Source organism: Taudactylus pleione, unplaced genomic scaffold, assembly GCF_031769625.1.
Source record: "Taudactylus pleione unplaced genomic scaffold, aTauple2 ptg000258l, whole genome shotgun sequence".
Classification (NCBI taxonomy): Eukaryota; Metazoa; Chordata; class Amphibia; order Anura; family Myobatrachidae; genus Taudactylus; species Taudactylus pleione.
Window position 1 is genome coordinate 157,959 of NW_028284660.1, and position 16,674 is coordinate 174,632.

A 16,674-nucleotide genomic window follows, 5' to 3' on the forward strand; every position below is an offset into this window, starting at 1 on the left:
TACCAGTGGCCTGCCACACATTGCTCACCTAACCCATTCTGCTCAAGTTATCCTTCTCCAAACTAGCTCAGCAGAACATCGCCCCAGTCCCCATGTTCCCAAGGCACTGCAGAGTGTTGCATCTTGCATGCAACAGTGGACGAGGAAGGGTAAAGACCATAAGAGAAAGGTGGAGACAGTCTGCGAGGGAGGGAGAAAGATAATATGAGTGGATGGAAAGGGAGAGGGAGAGAGCACATTGATCCTGCCAGACAGAGAGAGAGAGAGAGCAGAGGTAGAGAGAAGCATCACACTCATCTGCTCCCCCCTCAGCACCCCAAAACCAGCCTGCACCCCAAACTGAGGTCAGAGCTGTGCATGTTGGTAGTGCACCAGTTGTGTGTGTTTGTGTAGGTGTGTAGTCAGTTTTGTACTGTATATGTGTGAATGCAACAATGCATCAATGATTTGCGTAGCAATGAAGCAATCTGCATGTGGAACCATTCACCTGTTGTACATCCATGTAACGTGCAGTAGCTGGGTGCATGCTTTGTGGGTGTGTGAAACCCTAACTTGTGTCTTTTGGTTGTGGGTGTGTAACACTACATTATACATTTCAGCCAGAGACACCAGTTGCTTTTCTTGCATAGATATTTTTGTGGGTTCATCATACAGTTAGAGGACGAAAGCAAAACACTGGTGCGGTTACCGTCTTATCCATGGCTACGTCTCATTCAGACATACTATTAGTGTAATAACAGCATTATGACAATTTGCTGACATTTTGTTACGTCCATACAAATCTCAACCTGCAACAATTACACATCCTAATGGTTTTTTCACATGCACAGAAGGGCAGCCTGTGGCTTTCCAGCTGTTGGGGGAACTGCAAGACCCAAGCACATACAAGGCATGCAGGCACTTGTAGTTCCACATCAGCCTGGAGAGCCACAGGTTGCTTACCTGTGAAAGCATCTGGTCATTTGTGGGGTGCAACTTTGAAAGCAGATGTACAGTTAGCCCTTGTACAAGCTCCCACCTGTCTCCAATTCTCTATGTCCCCATACATTTAACTCTAGCATAACTGCCAGGGGCATATGGCGTATTTCATATAGTTGTAGAGCATTCTCTTAAGCCCTATATGCAGATATTAGGGCGCAGAGGACTATATATAACCACATTGGGAGGACTCAGCTGGAATGATCATTGAGATAATAATGTGCAACCAGGGAAGTGTGGGCTATTCTACAATTGTCTCTGTATAACTGAATTCCCATCCCACAGGCAATGATCATCTCGTCTTGGGGCTAACTCTGTGCGGTCCAAGATGAAGTGGTATGTAAGAGGGCTTGCTGGGGCAGCAGTGTAAGTAGCAGGGGCAACGTCTGAGCATTTAGAACGGAGGAAGCTGTGTAAGAGATTGAAGTATGAGAGCTGCATGGTGAAAGAGCTGATGACTAGAGAGAGATGAATGTAATGGTTCTTGAGCTTGTAAATGAATTCATGTAGGAGAGCAGTATGTATCAGCTTTAAGTGTGAGATGGCTGTGAGCTACTGTATTGGTTTGTGATGGGAGGGAGCCATCTAAGTGAGATGGTGAGGTAAAGAAGCACTTTTAGTATGGCTAGACATAGGGAAGAGAAGCAGTGTCACAGTATATTGGAGGAAGCGTTGGCCATTGTTGCGGGGGCAGTGATTGAATGTTCAATGTGGCCGAAAGTAATGCTGAATCTTCAAGGCGAGGGAAACAATGTTAGAGTGCTATGTTTGCAGGTAGCCAACCTTGAAATGTCCAAAGTAATTAGACTCTACAGTGTACAGGGAAGCAATACTAGAATGTCTAATAGGTGTGGGGAAGTTATATTAGAATGGTCACTGAGTAAAGAAGCAATATTAGAATGCCCACTGTGTGGGAATGCAATGTTAGAATGTCCAGTGTAAGCAAAGGCAAGTTAGAATATCCAGTGTGTGAGAAAGCAAGGTTAGAATGTCACATTCATGGAGAAGCAATATTAGCATGTCCAGTGTATGGAAGCATTGTTAGAATGCCAAAGGGAGAAAACTATGTTAGAATGTTCAATTAGTTGCAAAGCAATGTTAGAATGTCAAATTCTCAGGCAAGCAATATTAGCATGTTCGCTGTGTGGGGAAGCAATTTTAGAATGCCTGATGTGTGGGAAAGTAATGTTAGAATGTACAGTGTGTGGGGAAGCAATGTTATAATGCCAAATTTGAGGGAAAGCAATATTAGAATGTCCAGTGTTTGGGGAAGAAATGTTAGATTGCTTAATGTGTGGGAAGCAATATTAGATTGCTAAATGTGTGGGGAAGCAAAATTGGAATGTCCAGTGTAAGTATAGGCAATGTTAATATGTCGAGTGTTAGTATATCCAATGTGTGGAGCAACATTATAATACCCGGTGTGGGGAAAGTATAATATATTGCCCAGCATATGTAAATGCAATGTTAGAAAGGCCAATGTAAGTGCAATGTTAGAATGCCTAGCTTGTAGAAATGCAATGTTAGAATGTCCAATGGGTGGGGAATCCATGTTCGATGACCAGTATGTATGGAAACAATGTTAGAATGCCCAGCATGAAAAAATGTAATGTGAGAATGTAAAATGTGCAGGGAAGCAATGTTAGAATGTCCCGTGTTTGGGGAAGCACTGTTAGAATGTTCAATGTGTGGGGAAGCAATTTTAGAATGTCCTATTGGAATGTCCACCATAAGCATTAACAATGTTAGTATGTCCAGTGCATGGAAAGCAATGTTAGTATATCCAACGGTTGGAGCAATATTAGAGTATCCAGTGTGTGGGGAAAGCATGTTAGAATGCCCAGCATATTGGAATGCAATGTTAGAAAGTCCAATGAATGAAAAGTCTTAGAATGTCCAGCATGTGGTAAGCAATCCGTATTTTCTCTCTGAATTTTCAATGTGTGGGAAGCTGAGTGTAGTGAAGCACTGCGAGAATCATCTTTGTGTGGGGAAGCACGCTAGAATGTACTGTGGGCCTGATACAGCAAGGAACACAGCCGCAAATATGCATGCACCCGGCCAATGTTTGCGTTCTGCGCATGCATCGCAGTGCGCAAACCAGCTGCTGCGATCGGGAAGCAGTCGCAGTGAGCACGCAGTCTGTGATTGACAGGAAATGGCCGTATGGGGGTGGTGGTCAGTGAAACGCAGGTGTGCCAGTGCGTTTGAACGCCGTTACAGGAAAGTGCATAATTAAGTCCCTGCGACGGCATACGTAGCCTGAGCACTAGATGCACACAGGAAGTTTAGCAATTTCTGAGTGAGGTCAGGTCAACCACTATTGTGCATATGGGTCCGATGGTTCTCGATGTTACTGATGTATTCGCTGTCTTGCGAGGTATTGTGGATGTAAGTAAAGATAAGGGGGTGGCATTATGTAGTGCTGGGCACCTGCATCTTGTGCTGCGGCAGCTTTGCAATTGTATTAATTAGCATATTTTTGCAGCGGCCATGTGTGTGCGTGTGCAATCTTGCGATCCGTGCTGAATCAGGCCCTGTGTGTGGTGAAGCACTGGTAGCATTTGCTGTGTTTGGGGAAGCAGTGCTATAATTCTCTGAATGTGGGGAAGCATTGTTAGAATGTGCTGTATGTGGGGAAGCACTGCTAGAATGTGCTGTATGTGGGGAAGCACTGCTAGAATGTATTGTGTGAGGGGAAGCACTGCTAGAATGGCACTGTGTGTGAGGAAGCACTGCTAGAATGTGCTGTGTGTGGGGAAGCACTGTTACAATGTGCTGTATGTGAGGAAGCACTGCTAGAATGTGCTGTGTGTGGGGAAGCACTGTTACAATGTGTTGTACTTGAGGAAGCACTGCTACAATGTGCTGTGTTTGAGGAAGCACAGCTAGAATGCTCTGTGTGGGGAAGCACGGCTAGAATGTGCTATGTGCGAGGAAGCACTGCTAGAATGCGCTGTGTGTGAGGAAACACAGCTAGAATGATTTGTGTGAGGGGAAGCACTGCTAGAATGGCACTGTGTGTGAGGAAGCACTGCTAGAATGTGCTGTGTGTGGGGAAGCACTGCTAGAATGCGCTGTGTGTGGGGAAGCACTGCTAGAATGAGCTGTGTGTGGAGAAGCACTGCTAGAATACGCTGTGTTTGAGGAAGCACTGCTAGAATGTTCTGTGTGTGGGGAAGCACTGCTAGAATGAGCTGTGTGTGGGGAAGCACTGCTAGAATGCGCTGTGTGTGGGGAAGCACTGCTAGAATGAGCTGTGTGTGGAGAAGCACTGCTAGAATACGCTGTGTTTGAGGAAGCACTGCTAGAATGTGCTGTGTGTGGGGAAGCACTGCTAGAATGAGCTGTGTGTGGGGAAGCACTGCTAGAATACGCTGTGTTTGAGGAAGTACTGCTAGAATGCACTGTGTGTGGGGAAGCACTGCTAGAATGCACTGTGTGTGAGGAAACAGCTAGAACGATCTGTGTGTGAGGAAGTACTGCTAGAATGTGCTGTGTGTGAGGAAGTACTGCTAGAATGCACTGTGTGTGGGGAAGCACTGCTAGAATGCGCTGTGTGGAGAAGCACTGCTAGAATGCACTGTGTGTGAGGAAACAGCTAGAACGATCTGTGTGTGAGGAAGTACTGCTAGAATGAGCTGTGTGTGGGGAAGCACTGCTAGAATACGTTGTGTTTGAGGAAGCACTGCTAGAATGCGCTGTGTGTGAGGAAGCACTGCTAGAATGCGCTGTGTGTGAGGAAGTACTGCTAGAATGCGCTGTGTGTAAGGAAGTACTGCTAGAATGCGCTGTGTGTGAGGAAGCACCTCTAGAATGCGCTGTGTGTGAGGAAGTACTGCTAGAATGTGCTGTGTGAGGAAACACAGCCAGAATGATCTGTGTGTGAGGAAGCACTGCTAGAACACGGATTGTAGGAGTGTACTCCTCTCATAATCTTAGGTCTGTCAGGAAGTAATGTTAATCTGTTGATGAAAGCAGATATGGTGGAAGGTGGGGTGTGAGCAAGCAATGTTATATTGGTGAGTATGGTTAATAAGTGTTAGATTTATGGTATTTTGAGACCAAAAGTTTGAAACTTTCAGTGTATGGGGCAGAAATGTAAAAATATTTAATGTGTAAGAAAACTAAGTCAAGAGTGTTAACTGTAAAGGAAAGAAATGTTTAGTATGTCCAGTGGGTAGGCATAATGCAATTATGTTATTAGTAGTAGTAGTAGTATTATTATCCATTATTTATACTGCTTAGCAAGGGTTTTGCAGTGCCTTAGAATGTATGTAAGCATTAATATAGTCGTACATTTCACACAGTCCCAGATGGGAGGGATTCTTCCCCTCTCTGGCATGGACTCATCCATTGCCGCCTGCAGTGCAGCTATTACAACGGCTCCCTACCCTCTTAGCGCAGTCATTGTTCCTCATATTTCTCATAGCCTGCTGCCCCTCCAGTTTTAGTACATGTCCTCTTGCTCTGGTGCTTCTCTTCCTCAGGAGAATGTGTCCCTCCTGCACCTCATTAAAACCATAAACGCCCTAGGGCAAATGACAGATCAACCGCAATGTACTTTAAAAACTTAACTAAATACTTATCTACAAACAAACACACGGACAACAAATGCGGAGTTAAAAAAAAATTGGTCGGCCTTTTTGTTTAAAATATCGTGGATAAACTCGATATGGTGGCACCAGTAAGAAACGGGCAGTTGACAGGGACAAAACCTAGGAGCAGATGACAACAAATACTTGCAGGGCCAACTTCCCTGCCCAAAGGTAAGTACGAAGTTCTCCAAACCCCTCCCTCCCCCCACCACACACATACCAATACACTAAAGGCCCAGTTAGAAATCCAAGGCCGCTGACCCCTTTACGGGAATGAGCCTAAACGGGAGCGCACATATTATCATGGCCCCTAGCCTGCTGTTCTTTCCTGCCCTACAGAAAAGATCTACAACAAGGAAACCAAACAGGGAAGGGAACGCACTGAAAAGAGGCAGATTCCTGCCTGTAAACACTATAAAAATAATAATCTCCCACCAGAGCCGTAACTAGACTTATTGTTGCCCTGTGCCAAAGAGAGCATTGGCGCCCTCCCATTTTTGAAATAGGGACATAAGATAGTGCACCTGAAAAAGGGCCATGGCCTCATGGGGAAGGGCCAGGGAAGAGATGGGGGAGGCCAGGAGATGCTGGGGATAAAAGAAGAGGAAGCTACAAGTGAGAATGATAATAAACAGTAAACTTGACAGACCCCCTGTCTTGTGGTGCCCTGTGCCATGGCACTGGTCGCACTACCCTAGATACGGCCCTGATCCCCACCTCTAAGCACACCACAACCAGCTGACCCCTAACAAACCCTGCATTAAACAATTAATCTGTCCAGAGCTGGCCCTAGACAGGCAAACTAGGCAAATGCCTAGGGTCATGCATTCCAAGCCTGGTGTCAACTCAGCTTGACAGCGGGCAATGGCTGGACTGAGACGGGGCGATGGCGGGAGATTGGAGCTCTGAGTGGGTGGCAGCTCATACAGCCAGCAGCAGTGGGAGCGGAGAGCAGAGACAGTGGGGGCAGCGGGCAGTAAGAAAAATCGCAGCTGGAGGAGGGCTGCTGTGCATGCCCAGCCACAGCAGCTCTGCATCCCATGGACCTTTGTGGAGTCCAGCAGGCTGGGACTGTCTGCAGGGAGACACATAGGGGGATGGGGGCGCCAATGCTCTTGCTGGCACAGGGCACCAAAATGCCTAGGTACAGCTCTGTGGATGAGGATTGCAATGGGTGAGGGATGTTGGATGTTGCTGGCTGCTGCTGTGATCTGTACTGCTGGTTGATTGATGCTGTGCTTGGAGAGGGGTGCTGGGTCAGAGGCAGAACTAGCGATGGTGTCACCCAAAATCTTGCCTAGGGCATTAAACTGGTTAGGGCCGGCTCTGAATCTGTCCCTAGCCTAGGGGTTTATGGTTTAACGTCACACACATAAAAGTGCCCTCCATCGCCATTATTATCATTAGACGTAGGAAGTTGTGGACCGCTTGTGGCACTATATAAATAAAGGATAATATTACTACTACTAATAATAATAATGCAAAAACTAATTGCCAAAATAAGGAATATGCAAAAAATGTAAGTCAATTATTTGCTTCTTTTATTTCACCTTTTTCTATTACATTTACCTATATTTAAGGTTCAGTTACTCAATCAAATACGTAATAAAAGCTATTACATTTTAGAAAAATAAAAAAATGTACATGTCAAAAAATTATTTTGGGAAAAGTGGAACCTATTTGAGATTTAACTAACAATATTGGTTACTTGTGATTCATTGTACAATATAACAGCAACAATTTATCTCTCTTTTTAAAATTAGTTTGTCAGCGCCTTTACATTCCGAGGTTGCGTAATACAATGCTTCTCTCTTCCTGAAGCCACTTCTTCAGGGGCATGGATATGCGTTTAGCGTTGTCTAGAGACACAGCAGAGGAGCAGGCAGCCTCATCCAACACAGTTTATCTAACATAGAGTTCCACACAGAGAAGCAATCATACCGAGTCTTGCAAAACTTATTTGTCCACAGTGCCATCTACAGTCATACACCTGTACTACACCACACTCTGTGGGCCGGATTCAGTTAGACGCGAAAAGCCGTAATCGGCGAAAAAGTTTCGCCTATTGCCGCTTTTCGCCTGTTTGCGTCTTATCTCCAAATTCAATTCCAGGACGTTTTCGCCTAAGCGGAAAGTCAATGCACTGAAACAGGCGGAAAAGTTTCTCCAATGAATGGCAGGTGGAAATAAGTGCAAAATCTCTATTTTGGGGTGCCAATGTGGGGAAATGATTCAGAACCTATGGATAGCCCGCCCCCCAAAGGACAAATCAGCCCAAAAATTAAAAAAATACCTCAGAACACCCCAACAAAGATATGTCATTTTTGGGGCGAAAATTTTAAAAAGTGGGGGACAAGGATAAAAACTAGCGAAATAGGTTTCTTGGGGGGCAGTATGGATGGGGCAGGTAATTTTAGGATTGCAGGTGCATGCAGCAGGTGGATTTTTCAAATTTTTTTAAAAGTGCACTTTAGAGACACAAAAATATGCTGGCACCCATTTACAAGTACCCCAAATTTGATAGGACTATTTATTTTCTCCAAAAAATACAGCTTTATGCCATTCTTCACCACTTTTACAAACATGCTTCTAGAAAGCATTTAACACAACTTAAGGACACAAAGTACATTTATTAGGGCTAATAGTACACATCTGTAATGATTTCCAGTGTCAGAGCGTCTTATTTTGGGGTACAGACTGATTCCCCCAATCTATTCAATACTTTCCGCCTGTTATGCAGGCGATTTCGCGTCCCAAACAGGCAAATGCGGCGGAAGGTACAACAAGTCCGGGACTTTTCGCGGCTAATTGAATACGGGCATGTGCTTGATTCAGAGATGGATGCAGAAGGCTTCCTTGGACACAGCAGCAATGTGTAAATACTGTATGCTAATGCTGCGCTAGGCGTCTGAAGGAAAAAGGCGCCGGCTGTCAGCATCTGCGTTCCGAGTGTTGTGTCCGAAGATGCATCGGATCAACATCGTGACCATAGGTCGCAATGTTTCCAGCATCGGCTGAGTGAGCTGCAGCTTACGCAAAATGGTCGCCTCCTGCCTGCTTATGAGGCCAGAACTCAATCTGTACGTGTGCAGGACGCAGAGACGCTCCACCATTGGGGATGTACGTAAACCATCGGGTTTACGTACATCTCTGAATCAGGCCCCCAGATACTTTTTTGGCGGTAATGACACCAAGGCGAGCATGCGCGCTTTCTCTGGGAAAACCGCAGTCAGCGAAAGGTGACAATGGTATATTTTGAATTAAATACGTTTTCTTAAATATGAAAAAACAAAAAAGCAAAAGGAACCAAAATAAAATATGTTATGGCATGTCAGAATGATCCGGGACATGCATATGTGCAAATTAGACTGTGCCTGTAGGCTTGATGTGAAACACATACAGTAGCTCCAAGCTGATTCTCAGATATGACCTTTGTAAAGAAAACATGCATTTGCATAAACGTCATACGTCTCATTATGTAGACTAGGCACCATTTTAGTTACTATTCTTTGCTCAATCTCTTACGTATTTACGTCCTTTAAGAGATCCGGCCTCCAGCCTTAATACAATGGGCTATATTCAAAGATGGAGGCTAGTGCGCCTTTATGCTAATGCTGCAACCGGTGGAATCCGTACAGAGACACCCACTGCCTGCAGCGCTAATCTGCCGCTATGTATACAAGAAAGCGCTATTGCCGCACCATTAGACATTGCACCAGCCCTATGAAGGGGCAGAATGTGCGCCTGTTCGTGGCCGCCGAAATCAGTGCAGCTGCAGGAAAAAGACAGTCGCTTACCGCGACACTCTTACATCTCGCCAGCCGTCCCGCCTGTTACCACCCAGGAACTCCCGTTGACATTGCCTCTCTCTGCGTTCATTCGTTCTGGGTCTTTCGGCAGTAACCATTGGGACCCATGCGCAGTGCGTCCCAGACGCATATGCAGATTGCAAACATCGGCCACTTGCGTGCGGCATCAACGCTGCGTGCACCTCTGGGTCCAACTCTCAATCAAGTCCAGAGACGTTTGTGAGAGAGCAATGTTACAATGGCTCTGATTCAGAGACGGAATGCCGATTTTTTCGCAGATCAAACGCGATTGTTTGCTCTTGCACATGTGCGAACGCAGCGATCACATTGCGATTATTCTAATACACAGGAACCACTCGCAAAGTGAGTGATAGGTAGTCAGCAATAGGGGTGGTAATGGGGGGGTGATTAATGGAACACAGGTGTGTCAGACCGTTTAAATGCCGTTTCATGGGCGTGCATAAATTAGCAATTGCGTTCTCCTGCGTGTCACGAGAGCTTCAGTGTTTGCGGCTGGTCAGACTTGACTTTCGAGCTGCGTGACTGCCCTGTTCATGCTGTTGCACATCATCGGACAGATATGAGAAGACAGCAGTGGGCGTCCCTATGCTCGGCTGTGCTTTGGATGACAATTACATATTTTAGCAACTGCGATCCGTGAGCGAATGCAGCTGCAATTACATTACCGTCTGTCTCAGAATCAGGCTCAATGTCCAGTGAGTACAGGTCAAAGCAAATAAATGTTGGGGGCTACAATGGTACCATTTTGTGGTATGTGGGGAAGTAGTGTAACGTGTCTTCTGGAGGGAAGCAGTAGGGGAGGACCTTGGGAAGCAGTATGAGCGAGATTGTCTGGGAGTGGCCGGGTGTACAGACACAGCTGGATGAGCGAGATTGTCTGGGAGTGGCCGGGTGTACAGACACAGCTGGATGAGTGAGATTGTCTGGGAGTGGCCAGGTGTATAGACACAGTTGGAGGAGTGAGATTGTCTGGGAGTGGCAGGGTGTACAGACACAGCTGGATGAGTGAGATTGTCTGGGACTGGCCGAGTGTACAGACACAGCAGTATGAGTGAGATTGTCTGGGAGTGGCCGGGTGTACAGACACAGTTGGATGAGTGAGTTTGTCTGGGAGTGGCCGGGTGTATAGACACAGCTGGATGTGAGATTATCTGGGAGTGGACGGGTGTACAGCCACAGCCGGATGTGTGAGATTGTCTGGGAGTGGCCGGGTGTGCGGCAGTATGAGTGAGATTGTCTGGGAGTGGCTGGGTGTACAGCCACAGCTGGTTGAGTGAGATTGTCTGGGAGTGGCCGGGTGTATAGACACAGTTGGAGGAGATTGTCTGGGAGTGGCCGGGTGTATAGACACAGTTGGATGAGTGAGATTGTCTGGGAGTGGCCGGGTGTACAGCCACAGCTGGATGTGAGATTATCTGGGAGTGGACGGGTGTACAGCCACAGCCGGATGTGTGAGATTGTCTGGGAGTGGCCGGGTGTGCGGCCACAGCTGGATGAGTGAGATTGTCTTGGAGTGGCCGGGTGTACAGCCACAGTTGGATGAGTGAGATTGTCTGGGAGTGGCCGGGTGTACAGCCACAGTTGGATGAGTGAGATTGTCTGAGAGTGGCCAGGTGTACAGCCACAGCTGGATGAGTGAGATTGTCTGGGTGGCCGGTTGTACAGCAACAGCTGGATGAGTGAGATTGTCTGGGAATGGCCAGGTCTACAGAAACAGCTGGATGTGTGAGATTGTCTGGGAGTGGCCGGGTGTCCAGCCACAGTTGGATGAGTGAGATTGTCTGGGAGTGGCCGGGTGTACAGCCACAGCTGGATGAGTGAGATTGTCTGGGTGGCCGGGTGTACAGCCACAGCTGGATGAGTGAGATTGTCTGGGAGTGGCCAGGTGTACAACCACAGCAGGATGAGTGAGATTGTCTGGGAATGGCCAGGTGTACAGACACAGTTGGATGAGTGAGATTGTCTGAGAGTGACCCCGGTGTACAGCCACAGCTGGATGAGTGAGATTGTCTGGGACTCGGGTGTACAGCCACAGCAGGATGAGTGAGATTGTCTGGGACTGGCCGAGTGTACAGACACAGCAGTATGAGTGAGATTGTCTGGGAGTGGCTGGGTGTACAGCCACAGCTGGATGAGTGAGATTGTCTGAGAGTGGCCATGTGTACAGCCACAGTTGGATGAGTGAGATTGTCTGAGAGTGGCCAGGTGTACAGCCACAGCTGGATGAGTGAGATTGTCTGGGTGGCCGGTTGTACAGCAACAGCTGGATGAGTGAGATTGTCTGGGAATGGCCAGGTCTACAGACACAGCTGGATGAGTGAGATTGTCTGGGAGTGGCCGGGTGTACAGCCACAGTTGGATGAGTGAGATTGTCTGGGAGTGGCCGGGTGTACAGCCACAGCTGGATGAGTGAGATTGTCTGGGAGTGGCCGGGTGTACAGCCACAGTTGGATGAGTGAGATTGTCTGGGAGTGGCCGGGTGTACAGCCACAGCTGGATGAGTGAGATTGTCTGGGTGGCCGGGTGTACAGCCACAGCTGGATGAGTGAGATTGTCTGGGAGTGGCCAGGTGTACAGCCACAGCAGGATGAGTGAGATTGTCTGGGAATGGCCAGGTGTACAGACACAGTTGGATGAGTGAGATTGTCTGAGAGTGACCCCGGTGTACAGCCACAGCTGGATGAGTGAGACTGTCTGGGACTTGGGTGTACAGCCACAGCAGGATGAGTGAGATTGTCTGGGACTGGCCGAGTGTACAGACACAGCAGTATGAGTGAGATTGTCTGGGAGTGGCTGGGTGTACAGCCACAGCTGGATGAGTGAGATTGTCTGAGAGTGGCCAGGTGTACAGCCACAGTTGGATGAGTGAGATTGTCTGAGAGTGGCCAGGTGTACAGCCACACCTGGATGAGTGAGATTGTCTGGGTGGCCGGTTGTACAGCAACAGCTGGATGAGTGAGATTGTCTGGGAATGGCCAGGTCTACAGACACAGCTGGATGAGTGAGATTGTCTGGGAGTGGCCGGGTGTACAGCCACAGTTGGATGAGTGAGATTGTCTGGGAGTGGCCGGGTGTACAGCCACAGCTGGATGAGTGAGATTGTCTGGGAGTGGCCGGGTGTACAGCCACAGTTGGATGAGTGAGATTGTCTGGGAGTGGCCGGGTGTACAGCCACAGCAGTATGAGTGAGATTGTCTGGGAGTGACCGGGTGTACAGCCACAGCTGGATGAGTGAGATTGTCTGGGAGTGGCCAGGTGTACAGCCACAGCAGGATGAGTGAGATTGTCTGGGAATGTCCAGGTGTACAGACACAGTTGGATGAGTGAGATTGTCTGAGAGTGACCCCGGTGTACAGCCACAGCTGGATGAGTGAGATTGTCTGGGACTCGGGTGTACAGCCACAGCAGGATGAGTGAGATTGTCTGGGACTGGCCGAGTGTACAGACACAGCAGTATGAGTGAGATTGTCTGGGAGTGGCTGGGTGTACAGCCACAGCTGGATGAGTGAGATTGTCTGAGAGTGGCCAGGTGTACAGCCACAGTTGGATGAGTGAGATTGTCTGAGAGTGGCCAGGTGTACAGCCACAGCTGGATGAGTGAGATTGTCTGGGTGGCCGGTTGTACAGCAACAGCTGGATGAGTGAGATTGTCTGGGAATGGCCAGGTCTACAGACACAGCTGGATGAGTGAGATTGTCTGGGAGTGGCCGGGTGTACAGCCACAGTTGGATGAGTGAGATTGTCTGGGAGTGGCCGGGTGTACAGCCACAGCTGGATGAGTGAGATTGTCTGGGAGTGGCCGGGTGTACAGCCACAGTTGGATGAGTGAGATTGTCTGGGAGTGGCCGGGTGTACAGCCACAGCAGTATGAGTGAGATTGTCTGGGAGTGACCGGGTGTACAGCCACAGCAGGATGAGTGAGATTGTCTGGGAGTGACCAGGTGTACAGCCACAGCAGGATGAGTGAGATTGTCTGGGAGTGACCAGGTGTACAGCCACAGCAGGATGAGTGAGATTGTCTGGGACTGGCCGTGTGTACAGACACAGAAGTATGAGTGAGATTGTCTGGGAGTGGCTGGGTGTACAGCCACAGCTGGATGAGTGAGATTGTCTGAGAGTGGCCAGGTGTACAGCCACAGTTGGATGAGTGAGATTGTCTGAGAGTGGCCAGGTGTACAGCCACAGCTGGATGAGTGAGATTGTCTGGGTGGCCGGTTGTACAGCAACAGCTGGATGAGTGAGATTGTCTGGGAATGGCCAGGTCTACAGACACAGCTGGATGAGTGAGATTGTCTGGGAGTGGCCGGGTGTACAGCCACAGTTGGATGAGTGAGATTGTCTGGGAGTGGCCGGGTGTACAGCCACAGCTGGATGAGTGAGATTGTCTGGGAGTGGCCGGGTGTACAGCCACAGTTGGATGAGTGAGATTGTCTGGGAGTGGCCGGGTGTACAGCCACAGCTGGATGAGTGAGATTGTCTGGGTGGCCGGGTGTACAGCCACAGCTGGATGAGTGAGATTGTCTGGGAGTGGCCAGGTGTACAGCCACAGCAGGATGAGTGAGATTGTCTGGGAATGGCCAGGTGTACAGACACAGTTGGATGAGTGAGATTGTCTGAGAGTGACCCCGGTGTACAGCCACAGCTGGATGAGTGAGATTGTCTGGGACTCGGGTGTACAGCCACAGCAGGATGAGTGAGATTGTCTGGGACTGGCCGAGTGTACAGACACAGCAGTATGAGTGAGATTGTCTGGGAGTGGCTGGGTGTACAGCCACAGCTGGATGAGTGAGATTGTCTGAGAGTGGCCAGGTGTACAGCCACAGTTGGATGAGTGAGATTGTCTGAGAGTGGCCAGGTGTACAGCCACAGCTGGATGAGTGAGATTGTCTGGGTGGCCGGTTGTACAGCAACAGCTGGATGAGTGAGATTGTCTGGGAATGGCCAGGTCTACAGACACAGCTGGATGAGTGAGATTGTCTGGGAGTGGCCGGGTGTACAGCCACAGTTGGATGAGTGAGATTGTCTGGGAGTGGCCGGGTGTACAGCCACAGCTGGATGAGTGAGATTGTCTGGGAGTGGCCGGGTGTACAGCCACAGTTGGATGAGTGAGATTGTCTGGGAGTGGCCGGGTGTACAGCCACAGCAGTATGAGTGAGATTGTCTGGGAGTGACCGGGTGTACAGCCACAGCTGGATGAGTGAGATTGTCTGGGAGTGGCCAGGTGTACAGCCACAGCAGGATGAGTGAGATTGTCTGGGAATGGCCAGGTGTACAGACACAGTTGGATGAGTGAGATTGTCTGAGAGTGACCCCGGTGTACAGCCACAGCTGGATGAGTGAGATTGTCTGGGACTCGGGTGTACAGCCACAGCAGGATGAGTGAGATTGTCTGGGACTGGCCGAGTGTACAGACACAGCAGTATGAGTGAGATTGTCTGGGAGTGGCTGGGTGTACAGCCACAGCTGGATGAGTGAGATTGTCTGAGAGTGGCCAGGTGTACAGCCACAGTTGGATGAGTGAGATTGTCTGAGAGTGGCCAGGTGTACAGCCACAGCTGGATGAGTGAGATTGTCTGGGTGGCTGGTTGTACAGCAACAGCTGGATGAGTGAGATTGTCTGGGAATGGCCAGGTCTACAGACACAGCTGGATGAGTGAGATTGTCTGGGAGTGGCCGGGTGTACAGCCACAGTTGGATGAGTGAGATTGTCTGGGAGTGGCCGGGTGTACAGCCACAGCTGGATGAGTGAGATTGTCTGGGAGTGGCCGGGTGTACAGCCACAGTTGGATGAGTGAGATTGTCTGGGAGTGGCCGGGTGTACAGCCACAGCTGGATGAGTGAGATTGTCTGGGTGGCCGGGTGTACAGCCACAGCTGGATGAGTGAGATTGTCTGGGAGTGGCCAGGTGTACAGCCACAGCAGGATGAGTGAGATTGTCTGGGAATGGCCAGGTGTACAGACACAGTTGGATGAGTGAGATTGTCTGAGAGTGACCCCGGTGTACAGCCACAGCTGGATGAGTGAGATTGTCTGGGACTCGGGTGTACAGCCACAGCAGGATGAGTGAGATTGTCTGGGACTGGCCGAGTGTACAGACACAGCAGTATGAGTGAGATTGTCTGGGAGTGGCTGGGTGTACAGCCACAGCTGGATGAGTGAGATTGTCTGAGAGTGGCCAGGTGTACAGCCACAGATGGATGAGTGAGATTGTCTGAGAGTGGCCAGGTGTACAGCCACAGCTGGATGAGTGAGATTGTCTGGGTGGCCGGTTGTACAGCAACAGCTGGATGAGTGAGATTGTCTGGGAATGGCCAGGTCTACAGACACAGCTGGATGAGTGAGATTGTCTGGGAGTGGCCGGGTGTACAGCCACAGTTGGATGAGTGAGATTGTCTGGGAGTGGCCGGGTGTACAGCCACAGCTGGATGAGTGAGATTGTTTGGGAGTGGCCGGGTGTACAGCCACAGTTGGATGAGTGAGATTGTCTTGGAGTGGCCGGGTGTACAGCCACAGCAGTATGAGTGAGATTGTCTGGGAGTGACCGGGTGTACAGCCACAGCTGGATGAGTGAGATTGTCTGGGAGTGGCCAGGTGTACAGCCACAGCAGGATGAGTGAGATTGTCTGGGAATGGCCAGGTGTACAGACACAGTTGGATGAGTGAGATTGTCTGAGAGTGACCCCGGTGTACAGCCACAGCTGGATGAGTGAGATTGTCTGGGACTCGGGTGTACAGCCACAGCAGGATGAGTGAGATTGTCTGGGACTGGCCGAGTGTACAGACACAGCAGTATGAGTGAGATTGTCTGGGAGTGGCTGGGTGTACAGCCACAGCTGGATGAGTGAGATTGTCTGAGAGTGGCCAGGTGTACAGCCACAGTTGGATGAGTGAGATTGTCTGAGAGTGGCCAGGTGTACAGCCACAGCTGGATGAGTGAGATTGTCTGGGTGGCCGGTTGTACAGCAACAGCTGGATGAGTGAGATTGTCTGGGAATGGCCAGGTCTACAGACACAGCTGGATGAGTGAGATTCTCTGGGAGTGGCCGGGTGTACAGCCACAGTTGGATGAGTGAGATTGTCTGGGAGTGGCCGGGTGTACAGCCACAGCTGGATGAGTGAGATTGTCTGGGAGTGGCCGGGTGTACAGCCACAGTTGGATGAGTGAGATTGTCTGGGAGTGGCCGGGTGTACAGCCACAGCTGGATGAGTGAGATTGTCTGGGTGGCCGGGTGTACAGCCACAGCTGGATGAGTGAGATTGTCTGGGAG

The 16,674-nt window shown here is 49.3% G+C and overlaps 1 protein-coding gene across 2 annotated transcripts in view; it reads left to right on the forward strand.

Moving 5' to 3' along the window:
* The first annotated feature begins 235 nt into the window (after positions 1-235).
* Positions 236-16,674, forward strand: part of PIANP (PILR alpha associated neural protein) — a 43,041-nt gene continuing 26,602 nt past the window's right edge. The window contains exons 1-2 of one of the 2 annotated variants that reach the window (XM_088480894.1): positions 236-344; positions 1,264-1,344. In XM_088480894.1, the coding sequence (XP_088337020.1) occupies positions 1,307-1,344 (38 nt within the window). In that variant the 5' untranslated portion in view covers positions 236-344; positions 1,264-1,306. The remainder of the gene's footprint in view (positions 345-1,263; positions 1,345-16,674) is intronic. The other variant, XM_088480895.1, reaches the window with a different exon arrangement.